We start from the raw sequence: 21942 nt of genomic DNA on the forward strand, positions 1-21942 counted from the left end.
GTTGCTCAGCCAGCAATTGCAGCTATATATGTCAGTCCTTAAAGGACCAGTTCACAGATGCTTTCAGATGAGCTCCCTGCACAACAAGCACAGGAACTGGCCGAGCTACCTAAAGCATTATGCTTTGCTGTAGACGCTATGAAGGATTCTATTCACCAGGCATCACGCCTTGCATTTGTACTTGTACATATGCGAATGACCCTTTTGGTTAAAGGTTTGGTCAGCTGAGAAGAACCTTCTAACTAGTTTCCCCTTTAAGGGAGAACGATTATTTGACGATAGTTTGGAAAAATACATTCAAACAATTTCCAGCGGAAATAGTACTCTTTTGCCAGTCAAAAGAAAATATAAGTGTCTTTCATTTAAACTGTTCGGCCTCTGCCATCCGACCAGGCATAATGGAAGACCTGGGGCTACAAGTCTGCAAAGCAGAATACAAGACCTCCTTATGAAGAGGCATCTCCCCTCACCAAGGTGGGGGGGGGGGGGGGGGGAGACTTCTGATGTACTCAGAAGTCTGGCAAAGGGAGATTCAGGACAAATGGACTCTCTCCACAGTGTCTCTAGGATACAAGCTAGAGCTTTGAGCGTTTCCACCATCTCGTTTTCTGAGATCAAACGTTCCCAAGGATCCAGGGAAAAGGCAAACCCTGTTGCAAGCATTAGTCCAATTATTGGTTCAAGGAAGGGGTGATCAGACATATTCCCAAACAAGAGCAAGGTTTGAGGTTTTACTCAAACCTAATTACGGTGCCAAAGCCAAATGGGGATATCAGACCAAGTCTAGATCTACGTAATCTAAATCAGTTCCTGAAAATCCGCTCCATTTGCATGGAGTCAATCAAGTCAGTCGTTTCCATCCTGCATGGAGAAAAACTTCTGGTGTCCATTGACATCAGAAATGTATAGCTGCTTGTCCATATATTTCCTCCTCACCAGAGGTTTCTGCGGTTCAAAGTAGAACAGAAGCATTTTCAGTTTAGCCTTGCCCAGCACCTCGGGTATTCACTAAGGTATTAGTCCCACCTTTAGTCAGGTTAAGGGCACAGGGCATAACTGTCTCTTGGCTTACTTAGATGATCTATTGTTAATAGACCAGTCAGTGGCTTGCTCGAAGCAAGGTGTAGCCATCACAAGCAGTAACCTGGAAGGTTTGGGTTGGATTCTCAACCTAAAGAAATCCTCCTTAAAGCCACTAAGAAGGCCGGAGTATCTGGGCCTGATCATAGACACAGCCCAGAAAAGGGGTGTTTGTGCCTCCCGCAAGGATCAGCTCCATACATGAGCTGGTGAGGATGATCAGGTCGAAGAGAAATCCTTCAATTCACCTTTTGCATGAGGTTCATTCGAAGCAGTTCCTCATGCTCAATTCCATTTGAAACTGAAAGCAATATTCTGTCTGCTTGGAACAAAACGATTCAAGCTTTGGACTTGCCAATGTGGCTGTCCCCATGAGTGTCCCAAAGCCTCAGTTGGTGGTTACTATCTTGGAACCTGCTGAAGGGAAAGTCCTTCAGATCAATTATCTGGAAGGTAGTAACAACAGATGCCAGCCTTTCAGGCTGAGGAGTAGGAGCCTTGCCCATCGACATCCTAGAGATTCCGGCAGTGTATCTGGCTCTAGAAACCTGGACCTACAGGTTAAAGAATTGTCCTGCCAGGATCCAGTCTGACAATGCCACGACTGTGGCATATATCAATCACAAGGGGTCACCAAGAGTCTCTCAGCTCAGAGAGGTGCACCAGATTCTAACTTGGACACGAGAGAATGTCCCATGCCTATCGGCAGTTTTCATTCCGGGAGTAGAGAATTGGCAGGTGGACTATCTAAGTCGCTGGCAGTGATTCCCAGGAGACTGGTCTCTTCATCCCAAGGTGTTTCAGGCTGTTTGCCAAAGATGGGGGACTCTGGACGTAGACCTCCTAGCTTCCAGATTCAACACTAAGCTAGTCAACTTTGCATCCAGGACAGGGGACCCACTCGCATACGGAACAGATGCATTGGCGACCCGGTGGGATCAGTTTTTACTGATCTATGCACTTTTCCCCGATTCAGTTGCTACCTCAAGTTCTTTGCAGGATCAAGCAGGAAAGAAAATCGGTAATACTGGTAGCGCCAGCATGGCCCAGAAGGTCATGGTACGCAGAGATCGTAAGGATGGCAGTGGAGGGTCCAGGGCTCTTCCCACTAAGGCCAGACCTGCTATCTCAGGGGCCGATATTCCATCCTACTTTACGAACCCTAAATTTAACGGCTTGGCTATTGAGACCCACATTCTGAATATACGTGGACTTTCCAGGTCAGTTATCGCTACTAATGCTAGGAAGCCAGCTTCTAGAGCTATATATTATAGAGCCTGTAAAGCTTATGTTTCCTGGTGTGATTCCAAGGGTTTGTACCCTCGGAAATATATCATAGGCAGAATTCTTACCTTTCTACAATTAAGCGTAGAGATGAAGTTGGCCCTGAGTACTATTAAGGGCCAAGTCTCAGCCTTATCAATTTTTATTTCAAAGACTGCTTGCTATGCATTCTTTAGTCCAGGGTTTCATGCAAGGAGTGCTGCGGATTAATCCGCCAGTTAAATCACTTTTAAGCCCTTGGGACTTAAATTTCGTTTTGTCAGTGTTACAAAAACAGCCATTCGAATCGTTGCAGCATGTTCCCTTAGTCCTTCTGACTAGGAAGCTGATATTTTTGTTTGCTATATCCTCAGCAAGGAGGATTTCAGAAATGGCTGCTCTTTCTTGTAAGGAGTCATATTTGATTATTCATGAGGACAGAGTGGTGTTACGCCCTCCTCCAGATTTTTGCCAAAAGTGGTTTCAGGCTTTCATCTGAATGAAGATATTGTCCTGCCAGAGTTTTTCCCAAGACCTTGTTCCAGGGAAGAAAGGTCACTACATTATCTTGATGTAGTGAGAGCAGTGAAAATGTATTTAAGAAAACTGCTCCGATTCGGAAGACTGATGTCCAAATTCACTGTTGCTAAGTGCATTTGGCAAGTTATAATTCAAACTTGTGATTTAAAGGGAAAGATTCCCCCTTTCAAGTTAAGACGGACTCTACCAGAGCGGTTGGCGCTTTTTGGCCAGTGCGTTACCAGGCCCCCAGGTCTCAAATCTGCAAGGCCACGTCTTGGCCTTCAGTACATACATTTGCAAAATTTTATCAAGTGCATGTAAGATGGAATGAGGATATAGCCTTCAGGCGCAGTGTGCTGCAGGCAGCAGTACAAGTCCTCAGGTCTGGGGGTTACCCTATGGGTTGTGTCTCCCTCCCCTCAAGTAGCATTGCTATGGGACATCCCACCAAGTAATTACTTGAGACTCTGTGTCCTGTGATGTACGATAAAGAAAATAGGATTTTTAAAACGGCTTACCTGTAAAATCCTTTTCTTGGAGTACATCATAGGACACAGAGCTCCCGCCCCTCTGTTTTATGGGGTAAGAGTCTATTACTTATATTGCTTGGCTACAAAAACTGAGTGCTCCTGAAAGGAGGAGGGGTTATATAGGAGAGTCAACTTCCTGTATTGGTTATACCAGTGTCAATACCTGAAGGTAGGCCTATAACCCACCAAGTAATTACTTGAGACTCTGTAATTACTTGTGAGAAAGTAGGCCAGATTCTTCACTGTATGGAGCAAGGATTGTAGTTATTCCTGGGCATCGTTGAAAGGCACAATATTTAGCAACTCGCATGGTTGAGGATTTAAAGAGGCACATCTAAGTATGCAGGCATCCGGGGTAAAGCTGTCCACACAGACCATCCTCCGCACCACTGACTCTCACCGCTGTCAGTCTGCAATCGTGACTGGGAAGATTACCCTGCAGTAAAGTGATCTAAAAGCGAGTCTTGAAGCGCTCGTGAAGCACAGTTTGGAAGGGATAAAGTCCATGGCGGTGCAGAGGACGGTCTATGTGGACATCGTTACCCTGGATGCCTGCACACTTAGATGTGCCTGTTTTAATCATCAACCACGTGAGTTAACCACTTGACCACTGGGCACTTGAACACCCTTAATAACCAGAACAATTTTCAGCTTTCGGTGCTCTCACATTTTGAATGACAATTACTCCGTCATGCAACACTGGACCTATATGAAATTTTTGTCCTTTTTTTCACACAAATAGAGCTTTCTTTTGGTGGTATTTAATCACCACTCGGTTTTTAATTTTTTGTGCTATAAAAGAAAAAATACCGAAAATTCTGTTAAAAAAAAAAATAAATAAATAATAATTTTTCTTTGTTTCTGTTATAAAATTTAGCAGATTAGTAATTTTTTCTTCATAAATTTTGGCCAAATTTTATACTACTACATATCTTTGGTAAAAAAAAGTACAAATTGGTGGATATTATTTGGTCTTTGTGAAAGTTATAGAGTCCACAAGCTATGGTGCCAATATCTGAAAATTGATCACACCTGAAGTACTGACGGCCTATTTCAATTCTTGAGACCCTAACATGCCAGAAAAGTACAAATACCCCCCAAATGACCCCTTTTTGGAAAGAAGACATTCCAAGGTATTTAGTAAGAAGCATGATGAGTTTTTTGAAGTTGTAATTTTTTCCCACAATTCTTTGCAAAATCAAGATTTTTTTTTTTACTTTTTATACATAATTGTCATGTTATCAGTTTATTTCTCACACACAGCATATGCATACCACAAATTACACCCCAAAACACATTCTGCTATTACTCCCGAGTACGGCGATACATGTGTGAGACTTTTACACAGCGTAGCCACATACAGAGGCCCAACATGCAGGGAGCGCCATCAGGCGTTCTGGAGCACCCAGGACAATTCTGACATTTCTCTCTTACATGTAAAAATCATCATTTATTTGCTAGAAAATTACATAGAACCCCAAAACAATATATATGTTTTTTTTAGCAAACACCCTGGAGAATATAATGGTGGTCGTTGCAACTTTTTATCTCGCACGCTATTTGCGCAGCAATTTTTCGAATGCTTTATTTTGGAAAAAAAACAGTTTTGTGCTTAAAAAAAAAAAAACACAGTAAAGTTAGCCCAATTTTTGCATAATGTGAAAGATGAAGTTACGCTGAGTAAATAGATACCTAACATGTCACTCTTCAAAATTGCACACGCTCGTGGAATGGCGCCAAATGACGCTACTTAAAAATCCCTATAGGCGACGCTTTAAATTTTTCTTTTACTCGTTATATGTTTTGAGTTACAGAGGAGGTCTAGGTCTAGAATTATTGCTCTCGCTCTAACGTTCGTAGCGATACCTCACATGTGTGGTTTGAACACCGTTTTCATATGTGGGCGGGACTTGCGTATGTGTTCGCTTCTACATGCGAGCACATGGGGACGGGCGCTTTAAAAAAAACATTTTTTTTATTGTTCATTTTACTTTATTTTAGTTTGAAATGTTTTTTTCCCCAAAAATAAATTTTTTGATCACTTTTATTCCTATTACAAGGAATGTAAACATCTCTGTAATAGGAATATGGCATGACAGGTCCTCTTTACAGTGAGATTTGGGGTCAATAAGACCCCGCATCTCACCTCTAAGCTGGGAAGCCTGAAATAATAATAAAAAAAAAAATAAAATAAAAAAAAAAAGATTCTGGCGTTGATCGTATTGGCAAGTCGGTAGAAGCACCGGAGGGTGGCCGGAGGGGGGGGGATGTCTATGGCTGGGTATTGCAGGGCATCACCGACTATGGCTGGGTATCTCTGGGTATGGCAATTTATGGCAGGGTATTGCAGAGTATTAGTATTGGCGGGTGTTGCAGAGTATTGGCTGGGTATTGAGGGGTTAAATTCGGTGAGCAGCGATGTGGGCACTGCAGATGCAGCCCACAGCGCTGCTGACACGATCTCTTCTCCCTCCGCTGTACCGATCGGTACAGAGAGGGGGAGGGAGGAACCGCCGTCATAACATGACACGGGTTTGTTTACAAGTGATCACTCCGTCATTTGACGGAGCGATCACGTGGTAAACGGCCGGTGGTCACGGATGCTCTCGAGTGCACGAGAGCGGAAATCTGGGAGGACGTCATACGACGGCCTCTCAGAGTTAAACAACCGCCCTGTAGCTGTCATTCGGCTATGGGCCGGTTGTTAAGTGGTTAAATGTAACCATATTGCTACACTTGGAGGCGCCTCTGTTCTCTTTTATACTCTGTTGTGACATGACACTACTTGTATATCAAGTCAAAATTTCTTTAAAATGTTTGCCTGTCTTGCAAAACACTCTCAAACCAAGGTTTTACTGTATCTAAATGATGTTTCTAGCATCGAGAGAAAACAAATCGGTCTCAGGTCGCTTAAGAAGACACATGACCACTCAGTGAAGTTGGATGAGAAGTAACTTAAGCTTAAATTGCGCAAGTGGTTGTATACTGTTAGAATGGTAAGGATGTGGAACTCCATTCCACAACTGGCGTTGGGAGTGACTTATGAAAAAACAAAAAACTTTTAGATGGGCATCTTAAAGTGATACTAAACTTTTTGTTATTTTTAACAAAAAAACATGTTATACTTACCTGCTCTATACAGTGGTTTTGCCCAGAGCAGCTCAGATCCTCCACTTCTTGGGCTCCTCTTTTGTGCTCCTGGCCCTTCCCTTCTGTTGAGTGCCCCCACAGCAAGCGGCTTGCTGTGGGGGCACCTGAGCCGAGCCATAGCTCTGTGTGTCCATTCAGACATGGATCCGTGCCCCCCCGCTCATTGGCTCACTGACTGACAGCAGTGGGAGCCAGTGGGGCTTCACTGCTGTCTCAGCCAATGAGGAAGGAGAGTCTCGGAACAGCCGAGTCTATCGTGCAACATGGATCGAGATGGGGCTCAGGTAAGTATGAGGGGGGCTGCTGCACACAGAAGGATTTTTATCTTAATGCATAGAATATGAAGATGAAAGTGCCTGAACTTTGTTTCCTACAACAGGCTCAGTCCTCTTCTGTCATTCATTTAGTGCAAGCTTCACCAGTACACTATCTCTTTCAAACAATAATATTTTAGGTCCTTCTGTCCTGGTTAAGAGCTGGAGGGAAGTGGAAGTCCTCCCTATTCTGGCAATAACCGCATCCAATGATGAACTGCACTTTGAAAAACCTACAAAAAAAAAACTACATCCTTGATTTTTCATCTTCATTTTAATTCTAAGCACCACATGAATGTGGAAGTCCAGTGAAAAGTTTTTTTCCTTTTTTTTTTGTTTTGTTCTCTTTTATGGTTTTAGAGAGGATTTATATTGGACGGCTTGCGGCACACACCTACTAGACCACTAGTGCACTCACCTAAGTGAGTAAGCTTGTATTAGGTGTGGGTGACTTGTTTACCACACCCTTTTTAATGCGTTTTTATTATTATTTTTCATTTGCCTTCTGAATATCATATTACTCTTTATTATAGATTGAACTCGTGCTCTGCTCCTGATGAGTGGTACAAAGGCCACGAAACGTGCGTAGAGCTATCATATGCCGTGCTTCTTTTGAATACATTCAGATTCTGACGTTACTATACATTACCCTAATTGGTGCACAAAGACCTTGGTCCTGCAGGCATTATGCTACATATGCTTTTATTCAATCCTGCTGCGGTGAACTTTAGAGTTTTATTATGATACTTTGTGATATTCATGTTGTTATCATGTTGTACTATTATTATCATTATTACCATTATCATGTATTGTTTATTACTTTGTTAATCATTGTATTTATCTCTTGTAAATCCAACTGCAACGATTAATAAAATTCCTATTAGTTCACCTTGTACTCTCTTGCTACCACATACTTCATGTAAAGTCCCAATGTCCCCCTTGTTCCCCCCTTTTTTTTGAATACAATAGGGATGGAAACGCATGACCTTACCAGGCCATAGCTTCGTTTAAAAGTCCCAATTAATGTCCATTATGCATTTAGAGAGGATTCCCTGTCACTGAGACACAAAGTCAGAGGAAATCACGCCACACAATCCGTTTTAAAGGCATCTTTGTCTTTTATTTGTTTCCCCATTAAGATAATTTTATGCTTACTTCCTGTCCCAATGACTCTGGTGACTCTGGTGAAAGGTACAGGAGGGGGAAGTATCCTCATTGAAAACACAAGAGGATTAAAAGCTCCACAGAGGTTTTAAACCTTCTTCACTTAAAACAAAAATGGATGTAATTGCACTTTAAAAAAAACATGTAACTTTTTAAAAGTGAAATGTATCAATGTAATCTAATTCATCTTTTCATTGCTTGGTCTAAGCTTGACTTCATTATACATTGCTTCTGTCAGGTATGGTAGCACAAAGGTTGGCCCTTGTAAAATTGGCACAGGAGGATAGACCTAAAATCTCCGCCCTAGAGGATGGCCTGTAAGTAAAATGAAACTATTGTAGCTTTTTATTTTCCTTTATTTCTATAGCACCAGCATTGCACATTTTACAGAATACATTGTAAGTGTTGACATCAACTCCTTTACTTGTAGATCTTGCAGTCCAGTGTCACAATCCTACAGATACTTGCACGCTGTGGGTCTGCTTTATATAATGTGAATAGGGTAGAGAAAATGGGAGCACCTGGAGAAAACACACAAAAACTCCTTGCAATATACAGTACATATTTATCTTTTACAACCATTATGAGAGAAGGACAGTACTGCTTCCTGTCAGTGTTTGTGAAGGTTTCTTGCACACGTTGGCCTTACACCCCTAGGGAACGACCAATCATAGTTGCACAGTCCCCAGCACTGTCATATGATAGTGGGAATTAAGTAATCTCTCCATTAGTGTCTGGCATCAACCAACACTGTGGCTTCTGGTGCTGGCTGCAACGGAGGATAAAGCAGCGGGGGAGCACCTGCAGGGTAAGTGTCAGTGGGTTTGGGGTTTACACACAGTGACAACTGTCACTTTGCCAAGAATTAAGGCTGCCATGGGGGGGGGGGGGGCAGCCTATTAACTTGTAGGGGGCCCAGGTGTCCCAAGGGGCTGGGAGAAGGGGTGTGTACGCGGGTGCTTTGTGGCTGTGCTAGTTTTCTTTTGCTTGTGAGTCAGCAGCTGCTGCTGTGTTTCATTTAAAGCAAAGCTCCACCCAAAATGGGAAGCTCCGCTTGTTTGCGTCCTACACCTCCGTCCCCCCAGCACAAATGGCGGTGGCAGCACCTGCAGTATTTTGTAGCGCTGGCCTTTAATTTTTGGAGAGGGGGTGGGGGTTGGGCCTCCTCTGTAAGCTCAAATCAGGCTCTTTGCTGCCACCTCTAGCTACTTTTTGCATGTGCACTCCTCGTGTGTGCTGCCTGTACTGTAGACTGTACTCGGCTCTCTGTGACATACGAAAATGAGCTGAGACTAGGAGCCCACCTTACAAGTAAGGGCTGTTGTACAAATGAAGGGTCTGTGTCTTATACAGGTGTGAGGAGTGGGTGGTGTGAATACAGCTGCTGGATCGGGATATCTTTTCGCTGAATATATTTAGTTTTTTTGTTTTCTTAGATCTTCTAGGGGAGGATAAATTAGGGGGGTTACTGAAAAGGTAGGGGTGTTAGTGTAGGGTCCTGCTCAAGAGTCCAAAATATAATTCCTTTCTGTTAAATCTTGAATGCACCGATGACGTGGGATGACTTTAAATTTTTCACATATTACATTGTAAGAGCATTTAAAACAAAAGTGGGTGCACTGAGGGATTCGTTGGGATGGCCAGTGGACGGGCCCTGAGGAATGTTGGTGGTCAGAACTGGGGGGGGGGGGCGGGGGGTCACGTGCGTCAGGCCTAAAGCTGTGTAAAGGGGCCCCAACTATTTTTGATGGCTGCCCTGCCCTGAATGGTCAAGGTGGCAATGTCTTTTTTTAGGAGTCATAATTGGGTTACACAAAAACACGAGTCCGCTTGCAAATCTGCCTCTGTTCTTAAATGGGCAAGTTGTTTCCTAAGATATACCTTATGTTGCATGTATTGGAGAATATTTGGGCTTTTTTTTTTTTGCTGTAGTCCAAACAGACCATCTCAGATACTCTACTAATGAAGATCTAGTGCTGTCTCTTTCATAAATGAAAAATAATTCTGATAAAATATGTTCCCAGTGTGCTACATCCCTTGAGAATAAGGAAAAAGAGAAACCCCCCTAAGGGTGGGACTTTAAAGGCACTACCAAAAAAACAATCAATTATGTGAAAATATGTTTTTATATAATTTGTTTTTTGGTAGTGCCTTTTAAAGTCCCACCCCTAGGGGGTTTTCTCTTTTTTTTTTTTTTTTTCTTGTCTTTTTCATATGGTTTATATTAGACCGTTTCATGTAGGTATCCATCTTATGAGGACCTGAAGAATGAGGTACAACTCTTAAATGAAGAGAGAAACCACCTGAGCACCGAACTGAAGCGCAGTGCTCTCATCTTAGAGGAAAAAGTTATAGAAACCAGAGAAAAATGTAAGACCCTGATTCTCTGATTCCTAGGGTGTGCAATTCAAAATGTATGTTTTGTTCTTTATCCTAATTTTGATTCCCTGTGTTATCTCTGCAGTGGAAGCAGAGATAGCAGAGTGTCATGACACTGTCTCGCTTCTCCGCCAATCTCTTCATGAGACGGAAGGGAGAGAGAAGGTCCTGACAATCCAAGTGATGGAGCTAGAAAGGAAGCTACATGAAGCTTGTGAAACTTCTGAACAGCTGAAAGAACAACTGCAGGATCAGAATGGGGAATATGAGAAAGGTAGAGGCATTTTTAGCATGCTGCCTGGCAAGAGAAGAATGTCCCATTCATATAAAATGTAGTCCTTGAGAGACAAGGTTTTAGGCTTCTTGCTAAGATGTTAGAAGTAGCTTATGCCCTTTTTAAGATTCGGGTGGACATTTTGCAAAGGTTCCCTCTTTATTTGGAGCTTGTCATGTGTGTGCTAAGGCTGATGTCACACAGGCAGGTCTGTATGCCTAGAAAATACAGGGAGCTCTAAGGCAGAAATGTTGACTTAAAGGCTAGGTTCACCTTTCATAACAGATTACATGTTACATTTGTATCCAGGGTGGAACATGATACTAAACGAGCATCCCCCGTTTGTGACAGTGGGCTGGGGATCTTCCCCCCACCCGCTGTCACAAGTTTAAAAAAAATGTGGCCATGCGGGGCTCTGCCCACCTGGCTGCATCATTCGTTCAGAGTTCTGTGGACTGAAGAACGGCAATTGATGCCTTTTACCTGCAAAAAAAAAAGCCTTTAAAGGGCAAGGTTTTTTTTTTTTTAGTTCTCCTTTTAAATTGTGCCCCTCTGAAGCCCATGTAGCTAAATACTTACTTTCATCCCCATTCCTACGATCTTCATTGTGTGACTTGCTCGGCACCAAACAACCTTTGCAGCAAAAGTTCACAGCCATGCCCAGTCCTACCATGCATATGTGTGGCTTGGCCAGTAATTTTCTGGATGGGTGGGGATACCCATGAGTATGGACCACACAGAAATAAACAAAGCAAAGCTACACACATGTGCAGTAGGATCTGTATTCAGTCAGGTGTTTTTAATGCAAAGGCTGTGTTGTACAGTGCAGGATCACACAACAAAGACCTCGGGAGCAGGAACAAAGGGAAATGTTTTACTACTTGGGCTCCACTGAGGGGGTATAGTAACCCAAATGTAGTCAGCCATATTAAAATCACCCACAAGTTATATATGAAAAAAAAAATAAGTGTTGGCTATGTTTTGCGGCTCTTAACCACAGTCTAGTCTAGGGTTTTTTTGTTTGTTTTTTACCTTCAGTGCAGCTCACTGATCCTCATCATTTGCTAATAAAGGCTTAATTTCTCTAATTTTGGGATTAAGGCCCACCCCTGTACCTAAACTTTAACCACCACCCCCCACCCCCTTCTCCAATGAGAGTAATTATTAGTCACTGTTTGCCATAGGGGAATGGTGTATGTCTGTATGGATTAAGGGAGTAGGGCTTAATGCTGCATTGATTACATAGTCAGGTTGAAAAAAGACACAAGTCCATCCAGTTGAACCACAAAAAAAAAAAAAAATATATATATATATATATATATATATATATATATATATATATAATATCATACAATCCCATATACCCAATTCTATACCCACAGTTGATCCAGAGGAAGGCAAAGAAAAACCCCAGCAGAGCATGATTCAATTTGCTAAAGCAGGGGAAAAAATTCCTTCCTGATCCCCCCCCCCCCCCCGGATCAACTTTACCTATAAATGTTAGTACCCAGTTATATTATGTACACTTGGGAAATAATCCAGGCCTTTCTTAAAGCAATCCACTGAGCTGGCCAGAACCACCTCTGTAGGGAGTCTATTCCACATTTTCACAGCTCTTACTGTGAAGAAACCTTTCCGTATTTGGAGATGAAATCTCTTTTCCTCTAGACGTAAAGAGTGCCCCCTTGTCCTCTTTGTTCACTGTAAAGTGAATAACTCGACACCAAGTTCACTATATGGACCCCTTATATATTTGTACATGTTGATCATATCCCCCCTTCATCTCCTCTTATCAAGAGTGAATTCAGTTCCTCTCTTTCCTCATAGCTGAGTTCCTCCATGCCTCTTATCAGTTTGGTTGCCCTTCTCCTGTTCCCCGATATCCTTTTTGAGAACTGGTGCCCAAAACTGAACTGCATATTCCAGATGAGGTCTTACCAATGATTTGAAAAGGGGCAAAATGATATCTCTCTCTCTGGAGTCCATACCTCTCTTAATACAGGAAAGGACTTTGCTCGCTTTGTAGACCACAGCTTGGCATTGCATGCATTATTGAGCTTATGATCTACCAAAACCCCCAGATCCTTCTCCACTACGGATTCCCCCAGTTGTACTCCCCCCCCCCCCCCCTAGCATGTATGATGCATGCATATTCTTAGCCCCCAAGTGCATAACTTTACATTTCTCAACATTTAACCTCATCTGCCACATAGTCGCCCAATTAGACAGAGCATTGAGGTCGGCTTGCAAATTGGAGACATCCTGTAAGGACGTTATTCCACTGCATAGCTTGGTGTCATCTGCAAAGACGGAAATGTTACTTTTGATCCCAGACCCAATATCACTTATAAAGATATTAAAAAGTAAGGGTCCCAGCACTGAACCTTGGGGTACACCAATGATAAACTTAGACCATGCAGAGTAAGAATCATTAACCACTACACTCTGAATTCTGTATTTTTTAGACCGTTTTCTATCCATTTACAAACTGATATTTCCAAACCTGTAGACTTTACCTTACACATGAGCCATGTGTGCGGAACTGTATCGAACGCTTTTGCAAAATCCAAGTATACCACGTCCACCGCCACCCCTCTGTCCAAGGTTTTACTTACCACCTCATAAAAAGAAATCAGGTTTGTCTGACAACTTCTGTCTTTCATGAATCCAAGTTCTTAGTATAAAAAAAATAAGATCATAGGGGTGCATCGAAGAGGCTTTTCAGGAGAATAAAGGTCTTGTGGAGACTGCTGTTAGCCAGGACTTTACTTTAAAAAAAAAAAAAAGTAATGGCTGACCAGTTTGCTTTAAGGAACTGGGCTAATATAGTGTAGTGCACATATGATTGTAAACACATTATTGTGTATTATTAACTTATACGGTTGCAACACAAGCTATTTTGCTATTACTTTTAATTTCATCTGCAACCAGTATTCATTTAAAATGCCATGGCTGGCAGAGGGGACTCTCTCTGTATCATGGTAGAATTGTCACAGCTGCTGGTTACGCCCTCTACATGTTCATCAAATTGATTTGCAACATCCCAGCTGTTACAGCTGTAATGTAGGGGAGACAATGCAGAGATCATAAGAGGGTTCTGCTGACAGCTGTGATGGTCTATTAGAAACAATTGGGAGAGATGCTAGAGTAAAAGCTCTGTATATGAACAGCAGAGTGAACTTTTTGATATATTCTGTACTCCGTCTCCACTCTGCGTATGGCTTGTATAGGAAAAGAGGTCTCCCCTATATTCTCTGCTATTTGTATACAGCTCTGTGTATGGCCTGAAAAGAAATGGCAAAGAAGGCCCTGATACATTTTCTGCTTAGTATCAGCTGTGTATGGCCTGTATAAGAATAGCAAAGCAGCTTGCATTAAATTCTATACTCTGTGTCAGCTCTCTGTATGGCCTGTATAGGAACAGCAGAAAGGCCTCCATTACATTATCTGCACACTGTCAGCTCTCTGTAGGTCCTGTACAGGGTGGGGAGACCTTCAGTGCATTGTATCAGATCAATGGTAGCTTTATTTTATAGCAATACACAAGATTACTTTTTTCTTTCTTTTTTTTTTTAACTAGAGCTGCAGCACAAGGTGAGGGAAGTAGAGGAGAAAACAACTCAGCAACTGGCTGAGATGGAGAAACATCTGCATGAAACAAGGAGAGAGCACACCAAAGCAGGTACCTAAATATACACACAAAACCGCAAAAAGTATTTTGATTACCAGCTACACATCCTCACCCTTCGCTTGGGCACCAGAAAGATGGAAAAATACTTGGCACTTCCTTAAATGGAGATGTATAATTCCTCTTCACCTGTGACAATTCCGGGCACTCCCTACCATCACATACTGGTGGATGGAAAGTCGTTCAACTATCATCGTACATGGAAGGTTTATTTTCATTGGTATGTAGCTTTGGGGGCTTCCCTACATGTCTTTTTGGTGGGTCATATGCTTCCCTTCCTTCAATTGGGGGTGGATTAACGTTTAACCCTTGGCAATAACAAGGATCAGGTATATGCCTACCTAATATTTTTCAGCATCCTTAGGCTACTTGTTCCTGATTTTGTACTTTCATTCAAGGCGCTCGCTCATGTTGTCCCCCCTGTTCAGCCCCAAACCCAACTGTGGGATTTAAACCTATTCAGTTTTAGAAAAACCTACATTTTGAGCCTATTCAGGACATTCCTTTAACATTATCCTGTAAGGTACTGTTTTTTGTGGCTGTCACTTAGACTTAGACTTGACTAGAAACATCTCCAAGTTATTGGCTTTAGCTTGTAAGGAGTCCTATTGGATCTTTTGAGACCAAGGACTTCATTTTTTTTACCTAAGGCAGTCTTTGCTTAAATGTGGGAGTGCCAAAATACATCTCTTCCAATATAGCGATCGCTTTAATTTCTCTGCCAGTTGGTGCCTGTGTCAGATTTAAATACCATTTAGCTCTCACCAACACTAGACTGAGAAACCCAGGGATTGTGGGATATATAGTTTAATTATATTAATCATTTTTAAATAGAAAAGCAAGATAAAGTGTGTGTGTGTGTATACCCTTTTTAGGATCTCCAGGTATTTCATACAAAGAGAACAGGATACTTTTGAACAAAAGTACATGGTACAACAGACATGTTAGGAATATGAAATGTTGGGTGTAACAAACACTTTAAGGGACTTTAACCAGTCAGAAAGGGTGTGGCAATGCAAGGTCACAGATGGGGTGGAAAGCAGAGCCCACCAGGAAGAATAGAGGTCTAGAGAGGGCTTCCAACTGTTTAGCAGCTGCATCTTTTAAAAAGGTGCATTCTCAACCCATATGGTATTTTGCTTTAAGGTGGGACACTGCTGGATCTACAGTGGGGGCAGATCACTGTATTACAGAGTTCTCTTTAAATGGGTACATGCATGTGTTTGCAGTCTCCATGAAGAAATATTAGAAAAGTGGGTGTGCTGAGAAAGCCTGAGGTTTTAGGAGCTCTAAAGGACCCAAAACCGGGAATAACTGATCGAAGCAACAGGCTGATCCTCTATTTTTAGACTGGTGAACACCACATCAGGAGCCAAAAGTCTGAATTTGGGAGTAATTGAAGAAGCCTACGATTCCTTTAAAGCAGGCTCGTTGAGTTGAGTTAAAACTGAAAAGGCCTGGCGAGGCCACCAATGCCACACACATCATATACAGAATGGTGACACTACCCTGCTGTAGAGGGTATATGGGGATGTTGGCTGATGAAGAAAATTATGCTATAAAAAGAATTGCTTTTTCTTTTTTTGTTTCAAAAGAGATTCAGCCTCCTAGAACACTAGCGACAATGTGGGGCATGCTGGTAGTAGGAGGGGGGTTATCCTGGGCTGGCCTACAGTTTTTGGTTTGCAGTGTCCAATCCTCCTTTAGGTGGCAGTATGGTCTGTGCCCGTAATGGATGAAAAAGAAGGTCAGTTTCTTTAAAATGCTAATATGGTTATGTGGTCATATTGCATATGAATATTTCTTATATATAGGGCATAATATACCTCCTCTCCAGGTTAATTATGCTTTTTGCCCTAATACTATTGTTTTGTATAGTAATTTTCATATTGCATTCTAGTCGTGGCTCTTCGGCAAACAGAGCGCCAGATGCAGCGGGAGAGGAATCGGAATCAAGAAACGATGCGTACACTAGAAGATGCCACACGAGTGCGCGAGGAGCAGCTAACCCGTCAGTTACGGGATGCTGAAAGGAACAAAAACCTCATGATTGTAAGTTTGCTAGTTCTGGAAAAATCATTTTCTTTTTAATCTCGACCCCATGCCTGTAAAACTTTACATTTATTTTATTCTTCAGGCTTGATACTAGCAATCTTGTCCTCAAACCCATTTCTTTATTTTGGCTTTGAATGTGGTGTGGTTTTTCTTCCAGGCCACACTTCGGCAGGAGGGATTATTTGCCACACACCAGAAAAACCGGACAGTTGCAATCCAGTCTCTGGATACTCACACTGAGAAGGGACAAGGGTCAGCAGGTGCTCCAGGGGCTATCGGAGCAACAGGAACGAAAGGTGAGTTCTCCATCCTTTTCATACCCTACTGGGCACATGAGGTGAACTTCCTAACGAAGGCTTCCTACAACTCTAGTCCCTAAAGGTTTGACCAGAGAATGTTCTTGCCAAGAATAGCCAGCACTCTGGATGATAAGCATAATGAAACGTTACATAGGCGTGGGCACTCCCTAATCGCCCTGTGTGGTGCTGATTCCCCTTGCTTTCCTGACATCTGCTGTCTCTCCCCTGCAGTGCTGCCAGCTTTCCTCTGTCTTCTGCTGGCTGCTGCGGGTGATTTTTCAGGATTTTTGACTGAATGAACACAGTGAGTGATCTGTACCAATAGCACCTGTGTTTATTCTTAACTGAAGCATAGTAAACAGTGTTTACTATGCTTCAGTCTGTGCACAAACAGGAAGCCGCTCCAGCAAAGAGCACATTCCGTTCCTTTGCAGTGCAGCTAAGACTGCAGAGAAAGGGACTGGGTAAGCCCCAGCCTCTGTTCCTTTCTCTCTGTTTAGAACCTTGACCAAAGCCCCCCAATGGAGCCCCTAAAAGATTGTAAAAAAATTGTAAAAAATAAATATAAAAACTGCTGAAACCAGTCTCTACTCTACGGACACTGTCCACTGCTCTGGGGTGCACACACTAATGCAATAGGCTGCCCATACCTATGAAACATTAGCATAATGCCACATACACACGACCGGACTTTTCGTCAGCAAAGGTCCGACGGAAGGAAGCCCTCAGACAATTCGATTGTGTCCAAAAATCCAACGGACTTTAGACATGGAACATGTTTCAAATCTTCCCGTCTGAACTCCATCGGACCCAGTTTCTATCGGGAAACCCGTTCGTCTGTATGCTGGTCCGACTGACCAAATACAACGCAAGGGCAGCTACAGCAACTGCCCGCGAGAATGTTTCCAGCGCGATCCTATCGCACTGGTTCTCGGCTGCACGGTACTGTACATCTCGCACTCGCTGCAATAGGAAAAACACATTTTCCTATTGCAGCGAGAGAGAGGCTACAATGCCCCTTAGGTCTAGTATGGATTTTAAGGGGAACCCCCTATGCCAAATAAATGGCGTGGGGGTCCCCCCCCAAAGGTCCATACTAGACCCTTTATCCGAGCACACAGCAGGGGATGGGGACAAGCGAAGCGCCCCTCCTGAACCGTACCAGTCCATATGCCCCCACCCCCCCCCCCACCCCCCACCCCCTTTCCCCAAACCACCTTGTCCCCCTGTTGATGAGGACAAGGGCCTTGTTCCGACAACCCTGGCCATTGGTTGTCAGGGGCTTATTGGAATCCGGGAGCCCCCTTTAATAAGAGGGCGCTCCAGATCCTGGTCCCCCACCCTATGTGAATAAGTATGGGGTAAATCGTATCCCTACCCATTCACCTGGGGGGAAAAAAGTGTCAATAAAAAAAAAACACACTAGACAGGTTTTTAAAGTAGTTTATTAGGCAGCTGTGGAGGTACCTTGCGACTCCTCCTCTATGTTGTTCTCTTTTGCTAGCGGTGGCCCGGTGTTTTCCGTCGTCGTCTTCCCTCCGGTCTTCTGAGGTTGACACAACGCTCTCTTCCACTGCAATGCTGTGTGCACGGTGCGCTACGACTTATAGAGGCATGCTGGGACTGTGCCGTCATAAGGGGTGAAGTCGTAGCGCACAGTGCACACAGCATTGCAGTGGGGGAGAGAGCGTCATGACAGAAAACACCAGGCCACCGCTAGCAAAAAAAAAAGGCAGAAGATAGCGGAGAAACCTGGGAGAAGAGGCCAGAGAGAGCAGAGGAGTCAGAAGAGACCCCCGGAGCTGCCTAATAAACTACTTTAAAAACCTGTCTAGTGTATTTTTTTTTATTGACACTACACACCCCCCCCCCCAGGTGAATGGGTAGGGATACTTATTCACCTAGAGTGGGGGACGGGATTTGGGGGGCCCCCGGATTCCGATAAGCCCTCAGACCCCCCACGGCCAGCGTTGTCGGGAAGATGCCCTTGTCCTCATCAACATGGGGACAAGGTGATTTGGGGTGGGGGGCCAGCAGGGCGCCATCTTCCCCAAACCACCCAACCCTCATGTTGAGGGCATGCCGCCTGGTAAGGTTCGGGGGGTGGGCACTCGCTCGTCCCCACCTCCTTTCCGGCCGGGCTGAGTGCTCGGATAAGGGTTTGGTATGGACCTTGGAGGGGGGGACCCCCATGCCGTTTCTTCGGCGTGGGAGCGGGGGGGGCCTGTTGGTTCCCCTTAAAAGCCATACCAGGCGACGGGGCTCGCAAGGTGTCAATCTCGCCGATAAAAGCGACGAGATTGACTTCCTTTTCTAGTCCTATCGTAACTCATCACGTTCAAAATGAACGGACTTTAGTCCATGTGTGGGCTAGTCCGTTCATTTGGAAGTCCGTCCGTCCGTCCGTAAAGTCAGTCGGGAAGACCGTCGGACCTAGTCTGCTGGAAAGTCCGGTCGTGTGTACGCAGCAGAAGAATCACTAAAAAGGAACAACATACCCCGGGAAAATTATTGCATCTCTGTACTTTAATAAATGGCTCCTGTAAAATGATGATGGTGTAACTATCCAAACATCCTCATCTAAAACTTTACCTTCCCTAAAACTACCTAAATAAAGACACTTCACTCCAAGCATAGCTCCCTACCTAAACTCTGATTGTATAGTCGCACAAAAAAAAATGAATATATTGCAGCTTTCCTGTTTTGCATCTAGTGATCTTGCCAGTAATCTGCTTACTACAAATATTCCACTGCGCTTCACCTACATTACATGGAGAGGAGGGGTGCTGGAAAAGCTGATTTAAAAAAAAAAAAAAAAAAAAAAAGACATGTCTAATGATGGTTTGTGCTTACAAAATCATATTGCATATTCCTTTTTTTTTTATTTTTTATTTTTTTTTTTATTTATCAGAATCTCTTTCCAATATGCTGGCCAACTTGCAAAGCCTTGGAGCTGCTCTGCTTAAAGAGGATGTTGATCATGAAGATGAAGATGAGGCTGAAGAACTCATGTAGCCAGCAAGGGGCAGCATATGTAATGTTATAACAGTGTCATTTTTGCACAAGATGGACCATTCATATGCAGAGTGATCAAAAAGGAGCTTATTACCTCGGTGCTATTGGCATTATTTTTTAAATTTAAATCAATACTGGGAGTAATATGTAAACTAGCATGGCTGACTTTCCTGAAAATGCTAGTTGCCTGGCTGTCGCACAGTTCCAGTAGCTAAGATATTTGTAGTCTGACACAGAACAGTTCTATCTTTGCATACAACATGCTTGTTCCAGGTCAGTGACTCAAATACTGAAGCTAAACAGGGCCAGGCAGTTGACAAAGGCAGCCTACATATTGGTCTCAGGACATTTATTTTAAGTGCAAAATTTGTAGATTTGTCTGGAATGTCTCATTAAAAGGAGAAGTCCAGCCATTTTCAGCGGATAGCGGTCTGAAGTCTGCTCTCTATTGACATCACTAAGATCATTTCAAGGAGCACGTCATCCCAACTTGGGCAGTCTCGATCCACCAGTTGCCTGGACTGATGGCAGTCTCGGCCTCTCAGCCGCCTATAAACATGTATTTATTTATTTTCCTTTAAACAAGACTTTACAATTTCTTTAATTGTACATTACAATATGGAAAAAATAAAAAGAATACCGTGCTACCACAGTGAACCCTAACCAGCAGCAGTTCAACTTTGTGAGATATACACACAAAAAAACCCCCAAAAAAAGGCGCTAAAAATTACATATGTAAATATATAAATCACCTAATACCCATATATAAATAACGTGTATTAATATATGACAAAAAAGTCTATGCAGTCACTATGTGATCCAATAGAGTCCAAGAAAACAAGAAGTGAATGGAAATCCTGAATATGCAAACACCATGTACACGTGATCCACCACCATATAGATATCACACTTAACACAGCCTGTATGATGAATAACCATCCGGAATATCAACCCAGCGGCGTCACCTCTCCATGGCCAGATAATGCTAAACCTGGGGACACAGCAGGCATATGAAGCATACATCAAGCACAGGCTCATGGAAATAGAAAGAGGCCAACCATAGTGTGAATCCGTAAACTTAAATTTATTAAACGATTATAATTGCACTTACACGTATTCCTGTAAGAACAAGCATCCATAAAAACGAATCGCCGTCCGCCATCAACCTCCCTATGCACAGTTCATCTATAACTGATGTCTGGGGAACACACACATGCACTATCAATTGATTTTATTTTGCTGTCATATGAATAAGCACTACATATTTTTGTTTAGATTAATGTGATTTACATTAAAGTTAGATTTATTATAATGTTAGAGCGCAGTACTTTGGTGTGTGTAAAAAAAATAAACTTATAAGGGTTTAAGTCCAAAGGTGTAAACCACCTCCTGGACTTATCTTTTGTTCACAATTTTACAGAGTGTGAGGAGTATAAATGTTATGAGAGCAGCCGCTCTGTCCCGACTCTCTGCTCCCACTGTCCATGCACTCGTGTGGCTGGATTTACATAAGTGCTCCATAGCTTGACAGAAAGAGGAGGGGTGGGCAGAGTGGCTGCAAATGACTCCAACTTCCGTGGAGGAGGCCTAAACATCCAGTGGTGAAGCACTGAACATACAGTATAACATTAGCTATACTCCCAGCTCGCTGTCAAAGTGTAAAATGTAAATAAAAGAGATGGGTCTAAGAGGTGGCGCACACCTCCTTGGACTTGAACCTTTATAAGCTAGCACATTTTTAAAATGCATACATTCCTGTTCATTTAGGATTTCCAGTCCTAGAATGAAGGTCAGCTGCTTGTAAATAAGGTGTATGTAAATACTTATTTTCTTTCCAAGATTTGTAATGGACAAAACCTTTTATAGAGATGAAATTACAAATAAAGACCATGGTATCTTTTTTTTTTTTTTCTAAAATGTGCAATTTTTATTTCTAGATTCATGACCCTAGGAGAGCTTATGTGCATGGGCCGGTTGAGCCCGTTCGGCATACCTGCCTGTGTATTTCTTCCGCCCAAGTGCGGCATACAACTTTTGACATGAGTAGCTGTGCGCAACGGTACTTGTTTATAAGTCAGTGCCATCGTAAACATTGAGTACAGTGTACGAACATATCTTTAAAAAAAAAAAAGGGGGGAATTTTGATTTGCCCATGAATTTCATACTTTGGTGTACAGTACTTTGGATCCTTTGCACACTGTCTGTATTT

At 42.9% G+C, this 21942-nt stretch overlaps 1 protein-coding gene across 3 annotated transcripts in view; it reads left to right on the plus strand.

Annotated features, from left to right (window-relative positions):
• CCHCR1 (coiled-coil alpha-helical rod protein 1) overlaps positions 1 to 21640 on the plus strand; it is a 130852-nt gene extending 109212 nt beyond the window's left edge. For all 3 annotated transcript variants that reach the window (XM_077462458.1, XM_077462376.1, XM_077462539.1), the window contains 7 exons: positions 8262 to 8340; positions 10266 to 10393; positions 10488 to 10676; positions 14257 to 14358; positions 16265 to 16416; positions 16577 to 16715; positions 19630 to 21640. In XM_077462458.1, the coding sequence (XP_077318584.1) occupies positions 8262 to 8340; positions 10266 to 10393; positions 10488 to 10676; positions 14257 to 14358; positions 16265 to 16416; positions 16577 to 16715; positions 19630 to 19733 (893 nt within the window). In that variant the 3' untranslated portion in view covers positions 19734 to 21640. The remainder of the gene's footprint in view (positions 1 to 8261; positions 8341 to 10265; positions 10394 to 10487; positions 10677 to 14256; positions 14359 to 16264; positions 16417 to 16576; positions 16716 to 19629) is intronic.
• The last annotated feature ends 302 nt before the right edge of the window (positions 21641 to 21942 follow it).

Source organism: Lithobates pipiens, unplaced genomic scaffold (genome assembly GCF_037356315.1).
Source record: "Lithobates pipiens isolate NorthernLeopardFrog02 unplaced genomic scaffold, aLitPip1_a1.2 Scaffold_1, whole genome shotgun sequence".
In the NCBI taxonomy this organism is placed as follows: domain Eukaryota; kingdom Metazoa; phylum Chordata; class Amphibia; order Anura; family Ranidae; genus Lithobates; species Lithobates pipiens.